Here is an 8,048-nt window from a genome sequence, read left to right on the forward strand (position 1 = left end):
TCCTCGTATTCCGGCCATTGAGTTTTTATATTCTCACGCATGCAGTTTGTGTACGGGAGCCTAGGTTACTGCGCACAGCCCTAGAAAACTAGGCTTGCAATATGTGAGCGATGTGCTATTGGTGTTTTTCAGTTTACGTCCCTTTTTTACGTGTTTTTCCTGGCAGCTGAGGTTTACTGTTCCGGATTTTGATGGGGGAGAGATGGGCATTAACTCCAACCCTTGATTAGCTAAAGAAATGCTCTGCTGTTGAACTGCTGAACTCCTGCTAAGAACTGTGGCTGCTCTGCTCTGGAGGACTGCTTGAGGACTGCTGCTGGTCGCCCGGAAGCATGTCTGCCAGCAAGCTGACACAGCAATCAGAGGCTTCCGACAAAGACAACTGGTGCTGGTGCGGAATCATCATGTTTGGGAAAGCATGTATTGTACCATGAGGGTTCGTAATGCTTAGCTCGTATTGTACATACAGTTCTGCCAATTCTTGTCACGGTTTTTGGTAATTCCACAAGATGAACGTGGCGAAGACAACCCCATTCTATCTGCTGCATCTCTCCGAGCACTTTCAGAGACAAACATTAGCAAGCCAAGTTTTGGAATTGTGTCATAAGAAAAGAATGCTACCACTCTTTTTGAAACTGGGCTGCTACTGTTTGCTAGAAGTTTGTTGTTTTATTCTTTATTTCAGACATTTTTAACAAGCGCACCTATTCATCATTGACAAGTGCTTTTGTCGCCCTTAGCCGCAGGCCATCCATTGCAGGGACAAAGTGCTTAATGCCAAGCGAGTGCTTAAAGCGACCCAAATTCACCCCTTAAATAACATCGTATTTCCGTAGACGGCTGGCAGCTACTACGCTACAGTCTTGCCGAAAATGACAGCGATACGCTCGTTAGCATCGCCCTGGCAAAATTAAATGCAGCACTCCATTTCTTCTTCATGAAATATAAACGTTACGCTTGATTACTGTTATAAATGGCACCAATAACAGTTTTATGTCGTTATTGTGATCGCAGGAAGACAACTCAAATCCGCTTTCATGCAAGTATTCCATGTAAGTGGCCTGACTTAAAGTTTTCCGGTACAGATGCTCCGAGAGAGTGCATGTGGGTGCATTTCTGCACTGCTATTGGACATAGCTGCTCTCATTAGGATCAATTGTGGTAAACGACTTAAATAACAGTATCATGGCTTGATAAAATAATAACTCAACGTAAAATCAGTTTTTCAGTACCAAAATTTTGTACATGAACGATCCTTTGCACTCAGACCTCGGGGCAGTGGTCTGAGGTACTGAACTTCGCCATTTTCAGGGGCCATCCTGCGCAGCATAACGCGTTACGATGTCTCCGGCAACAAAACGGAAAAGGTACCAGGAAAATGCTTTCAGCGGAAAAAACTGCGACGACAGCAGGAAACACCGCACTGACAATGGCAACAACAGATAATCACTAAACCATTCAACGGTTACAACGCATAGCATTTGTTGAATGGTTTGGTGATTATCGCATCTGGCATGATCACAGAAAAGTGTATGTTTTTTGCAATGGTGCTGTTGCGGAGGCAATTTCGTTCAAGTACATGGTGAACAGACCTTGACCTGGCTTGTTTTTGATGGCATGAAAGCAGTCTGCCTGGAATTACAGCGGTCCATCAATCAGATGGAATTTAAAAGGGCAGATCGGTGAAGCCCAACTGGGGCCCATCCAGGGTGGTTCAAGAGGCCCCATCCAAGCTAGTCGTATGGGTCCCATCTGGGCTGGTTACCTGGGTCCCAGCTGGACACACCCATGTGGGCTCCAGCTGAACATGTCCACGTCGGTCCCAACCGGGTAGCCCAGGTGGGCCCCATGTGGGTCGCAGTTATGCCCCACATGGGTCCCAGGTAGGCTGCCCATGTGGGATCCAGTTGGCCATGCTTACGTGGGTCCCAACTGGGCAACCTAGGCGGGCTCAATGTGGGTTCTAGTTCGGCTCCATATGTGCCCTAGGTGGGCTACCCATTTGGGACCCGGTTGGTTGCCCATGACATGCCCAATGTGGGATCAAAATCGATCTTAACTGGGTAGTCCAGGTGGCCCCATGTGGGTTCCCTTTTGGTCCCATACGGGCCCCAGGTGGGCTACCCATGCGGGACCCATTTGGTTGCCCATGACATGCCCACATGGGACCAAAGTGGGCAGTCCTTAAAGGCCCCATATGACTGCCCATCTCGGACCCTTGTGGGTTCCGGTTGGACATGCTGGCCGGGTTGTAAGATCACTGCCCTATGGCAGGTCAAAGTCAGGTCATGGACTCAGCGAAGTTAATTTCAAGGGAATCGTTCAATCTGATGAAACAACGGAGCGTTAGACGAAGCCATATATCTCTAAGACACTTTCTTCGGTAACATGACAATTAAATGACCAAATTCCATTGACTTAGGGTCAGACATGATGGTCAGACCAAGGTCAAAACCAACCTGTTTTATTTTTCCAGGGCTTGCCATTTGAGGTTGTTTCTGGTGCTCAATTGGAATTTTTTGGTAACGTGAACCGCATTAGAGAACTTCCATGGACTTCTTTTACGTCAGAAATGGCTACGGACCTAAAATGACGTAGACCAATATCTCATTGATAGGAGCATACTGCCTAGTTTCATCTTTGCCTCGTATTCAAATGCAAAGCTCAAAGCAGTCTTCCATGATTTTAGTCACCATGACCTCGGCAAAGTCAAATAAGGTCACTGACCTTAAAAGAGCGTGCGACCTTTTGTTTAGGACACGTATCTAGGTTCGGGGGATACTTTGAAGACCGGCTTGGAGTTTGACCCTACTTGACTTTATTTGAGCCGTAGCTCATGACCTAGGGCGTCAAACTAAGTGACCTAAGTGACATGACCTAAGTGAGTTCACGTGCGGGTCAACACACCCTGTGAATTTATTGCCTCTAGTCCTCTTAGTTCCTGAGATCTCAGGAGGTCAAGTCGACCTCCCACCCGAGCGGAGGGTATCCAACAACCCACCCGGACGCCTTTGAAAATGAACGGGAAGGAAGTGAAATTAATTGGAAATGGGAACAAGCACTCAATATACGGATGGGACAGATAACGTTAATACCAGAGCAGAAGTCACACTTCCAAGCACCACTTTGTACGCAGGGTGTTGACGGTTTGTGTGTGATCGGAAGCAACAGGTAAAGGAAGAAGGGAAAATAAAGTTTAAAACAGTATTTGCCACCCTACATATCCAACGCGCCGTCAGCGGCGTTCGAACTTCCCAAAGATATCACCATCTTAGATATTTTCACAAAACCATTAAAAGGCTCTTGAGATCTGAGGAAATTAAGTCTCTAGCCCCACCCGTGTTTTGCCGTAAGCTCTGGATCCTCGGCAAGGCCCTGTAACAACAATCCTCGGCCTGCGCGACAAGTGTGTAAGTAGTACAAGGGTAGTGCTCCTCACTGATTGACGCGTCATTTGCTAATCAGGACCTGAGGTGAGGTTGATTTTTCATATGGGGGGGGGGGAATGATGATGACTGCCTATAAGAGGCTTATGTAAGCATAAATGGAGTTTTCTGTGATCAGATGGTGCAAGGCCGCCGATTCCTGCTGAGAGTCTTAAGTTCCTAAAGTTAAATAGTATGGGAATATCTAATGAAGAATGGAGACTTACCACCTGGACCCTTCCCCATAATTAAATTGCAAAAATTAAAACCTATTATGGCTGCAAGCATATTTCTTACAAGTTCAGCACCGAGACTGGTTGTGCCACTGGCTCACATAACTTGGTTCAGCTTGGTGTAATTGGTGCCATATGACTGGGGTAGTTGGAACACTCTTAAGGCCAAACAATCATCATCATAATCAGTTTGCTGTCACATGCACCAATGCCTGTATGCAGACCAGACTGCAAAGAGGACATGCTGCCTCAACCATATCTGGGATTGGCTGGCATAGTGGCAAGCCCACTGCAGTAGTTTCAGTGCATATAAGCAGTAAATCTGACTGCTCCCAAGTTAAGCATATCAAATGGTTGCCACTTATTGCAGCACACAGAGGCAATCATCCAAGGCAATGATGCCCAGAAAACATTTGTCATCTGAGAATGAGTTCAGAATTCAGTACAAATATGGGCCAGCCTGGGTTTGGTACACAAGCAAAGAAGTTCAGCTCACAAGTGGTGAATAGGTGCAGTGAATATTTTGGGCAGACTGGTCTATAGCTGCTTTAATTTGTAGGACATTTCATCAGTTTGTGGTTTGATCCCCAGCTCAGAATAGCTAGCTCCAAATGCCTGTAACAATTTGCAGGGTAAGTGCAAGGCTGTTGGTTGGTGTATATTGTGGGCGCATGGCGCATTATGGGGATTACAGGCAATGCAGATATTGTGGGCATGCACTGACATGCAGGTATTGTGTGTTCATGTAATAATGTGCATATAATGCTCATATAAACAGCACTTGTTCATAAAGTTATCTTATCAGCTGTACATTTAGCGTAAAGTCCTACACACAAAGTGATAATAGCTGAGGGATGATGTCTTTAGATGGTTTTGTTTTTGATTAAGATTGCTTGAGTTGACCAGGCTATCATTGTCATCAAGCACCACAGATTCATGAATGGTTCTTACCCATCATCAAAGCTTATTCCCACCATTTCTTGTCTTTTTTTGTCATGCCAACCATCTGCTGGCACACATGTTCTAGATATGAATGTAGCCAGATGCCCCTGGATCCCAGAGGAGATCAATGTCAAATTTGCTGATCCTGGGTGCCAAAGCTTTCATGACTCAGCTTTTATTGAGAAATGTTGCATCCATGATGTTTGTGGATTCTACAATGGATACACAAGGATACAAACTTTTACACTTTACATTTGATCCAAACCCCTTGAGTGGCTGGGTTTCTGGGATTAGCACTCACACCAAGCAGTGCTTGTTGTGTGAGGCCAGACCCCCACCATCCAATCACATAATTCCAGGCAAGGGCAGAATTTAGTTGTGAAAGCTTAACATGCTGTGCAATGCTTGGCACAGTCCGTCCTGCCCTATGATGTCAACTGACGTGCTGCCACAGGCCATACCTGTCAAGGACAAATGGGGAGCACCCTAAAGTGACTGGAACCCACCCTGCCAGGGGCGGGTGGATCGGAAGGCAGGCATTCTATCCAACTGAGCCAATGGGATGGGCCCTGGAACTTTTTGAAGTGTCTTGGGATCACACTATCAATTTCATAGTTAATTTCTAAAGAATAGGGCTTGTAGGGATCCACATACATATCTTCATAAAACCATGTACTTGTGTACCCACTAAAATGATGGGTTTAATATATTACCAATATGCCACCACTTCTGTGCGTGTTCACCGCCATGTGTTTGTCCCATAAGCTGGCAGGACACACTGACATAATTTGTCTGTCATTCTGCAGCCCCTGTCGGGAGAGTTTCATGCCAGTCCACCCTGGCCTCTGGGGCCATGGCTGGTTTGGATGACTACAACTTCTACATGGCGGCGCGCGGCGAGGACTCGCCCTTCTGGGAGCGCCGGCACGCGCCCAAGCGTCGGACGCCGCCGCCGCGGCCGGTCTCGCTGCCGCTGCCGGAGCGTGCCGCGGACGCTGCCACCAGCCAGTACCTGGTGGTGGCGGCCAACGCGGCGGGCCTGCTCACCGAGCACGTGCTGACGCACCCGTTCATGGTGCTGCGCCGCCAGTGCCAGGTGAACGCGGCGGCGCGCCGCTACCACCTGTCGCCGGTGACGCTGGCGCCAGTGTTGTACAACCTGCACCGGCGCCAGGGCCTGAGCGTGCTCTGGAAGGGCCTGGGCAGCGCCGTGATTGTCAAGGGCCTGCGGCTGGCCGCCGAGGACCTGGTGAGTAAGGTGGTGCCGTGGCCGCGTGAGCTGGCGCGCGGCAGCTCGCCGCGCCAGGCCGGCCGCCACCTGCTGCTGAAGACAGCCGCGCTGTGCGCTGCCTCTCCGTTCGCCGCCGCCAGCCTGGCCGAGTCGGTGCAGTCAGAGGTGGCCAGCGAGCGGCCGGGCGTACTGGACGTGCTGACGGAGGGCGCGTGCCGCGCCGTGGCCGGTCTCACGCCGCATGGGGCGGGCCGCCTGCTGCCCGTCTGGACGCTGGCGCTGCCCGCGGCCGTGTTCGGCCTGCTTCACTACGTGCTCTCGTCGGCTGGTGCGGAGCTTGCGCTCATCGCGATGCGCGTGTGGCGCGAGCGCGCCGAGCAGCGGCGCGGCGCCGTGCCGCGCGCGCGCCACCCGCTGGACACGTGCCATCGCCAGCTGGCGGCGGCCGCGCTCGGCCGCTACGTGGCAGATCTAGCGCTCTATCCGCTGGAGACGGTGCTGTACCGGCTGCAGCTGCAGGGCACGCGCTCCATCATCGACAACCTGGATACGGGCTGCGCCGTGCTGCCCGTGAGCACGCGGTACGAGGGCGCGCTCGACTGCTTCCGCACGGTGGTTCGCGACGAGGGTGTGACGGGCCTTTACCGCGGCGCCGGCGCGCTGGTGGCGCAAGCGGCGGTACACGCGGCCGCCCTCCACGGCGCCCGCTGGCTGCTCGGCCAGGTGGCGCTGCTGACCGGCGACGCCGAGAAGCCGGCGCCGGCCGCGCAGGACCAGCTGGACGTGGCGGGCGGCGACGCCGAGGGCGAGCTGGCCGGCGACAGCGCGTGGCACGAACTGCGCACGCCGCTCACGCCCGCCAGCGACCGCGGTTTCGACCGCTACGAGCAGGCCGACCCGTATGAGGCGGATGACCGTTACGACCGTTACGACCGCTACCGAGGGCAGTTCTGATTGGCCAGCGCTGACTGCGGCCGGGTTGGTGAGCAGAATCGCCCCCGGGGAGGCAGTGGGCTGGGACGCCAGTGTCAGGTAGGCGTTAGAGTCTGGTGGTGGCAAGGGGGAGCGCTTCCTGGCCAGATCGTGGTAGTGTGCGGCCGCGTAGTGTGTCGAGCTTCGATGGTGTTCACTCGTATGCATGATATTTGCAGCTGATTTTATGAATTTCTTAGGGTTGTTGTTATGGTTATTCCCAGCCCCGCAACACTCTGCTTCGATCAGTCTCTTGATATAACCTCCGCTCCGCCATGCGCCTGTTACGTTGCGGCAAATCTTCCGTACTCAGTGAAACTGGCAACGTCGTGACCTTGCTGAAAATGCGAGCCATGACGTGGAATATGCAACGTGCTTTGTGCCACGCGCAAACGCTTCAACCGTCACGTCATGTTTGTGCTGTTGGCATTTTGCTATTGATGTTATTATTTGATATTGATAATATTCGTGGGGATATTGCAATACAATGTGTTCGGATGCAAAAATAGACCCATGAACTTGATACCGAGCTGCTATGAAGATACTGTCTTACGTGCGTTTTATACACGAATCAAAAGCAGCCTGGAGGATTCGCGGCCCGCTCAGTTGACAAAGCTGGCGGTCGGTGTTCAAGGCTATCGCCAGTCATGTCAGTTGCCATACCATGCCATTCATGTCCATGGAAACAACAGTTTGAGGGCATGGAGCCGGGCTACGAACGACAGTGATAATTTACAGGTGGACGTAGGTTGCCGTCTGGCGGCCGTTCTGGTGCAGGCTGGGATAGGACTAATCGCTGTTGAGCGCGCCGCGGAGCGCAGCCTGACGGCGGCTGCTGCTCGTCGGTGGCGTAACCGACGCCGCGTTCAGCAGCTAGTGATCTGCCATGGCTGGGTGTCGGTGTCACGGGGTTCAGGCAGACATTCCCCTGACTCCGACCCGGGGGCGGCACTCACCCCGGCTCGGGTGTGTCGAGTTCACGCCCCGTTGACTCCGACGCGAGGGGCGGACACTGCCACCTCGGCCCGGGTGTGTCGAGTTCACGCCCCGCTGACTCCGACGCGAGGGGCGGACACCTGCCACCTCGGCCCAGGTGTGTCGAGTTCACGCCCCGCTAACTCCGACGCGAGGGGCGGACACTGCCACCTCGGCCCGGGTGTGTCGAGTTCACGCCCCGCTGACTCCGACGCGAGGGGCGGACACTGCCACCTCGGCCCAGGTGTGTCGAGTTCACGCCCCGCTAAC

The 8,048-nt window shown here is 52.6% G+C and overlaps 1 protein-coding gene across 1 annotated transcript; it reads left to right on the forward strand.

Moving 5' to 3' along the window:
• Positions 1 to 3,345: 3,345 nt before the first annotated feature.
• Positions 3,346 to 6,551, forward strand: LOC119090554 (solute carrier family 25 member 46; the record flags this gene model as incomplete). The annotated part of the gene is made up of 2 exons (XM_037213375.1): positions 3,346 to 3,410; positions 5,407 to 6,551. A coding segment is annotated over exon 2 (1,098 nt), but the record flags the coding sequence as incomplete, so codon positions are not given.
• Between the last annotated feature and the right edge of the window lie 1,497 nt (positions 6,552 to 8,048).

Source organism: Pollicipes pollicipes, unplaced genomic scaffold (genome assembly GCF_011947565.3).
Source record: "Pollicipes pollicipes isolate AB1234 unplaced genomic scaffold, Ppol_2.1 Scaffold_3087;HRSCAF=3621_pilon_pilon_pilon, whole genome shotgun sequence".
NCBI classification, from domain to species: Eukaryota; Metazoa; Arthropoda; class Thecostraca; order Pollicipedomorpha; family Pollicipedidae; genus Pollicipes; species Pollicipes pollicipes.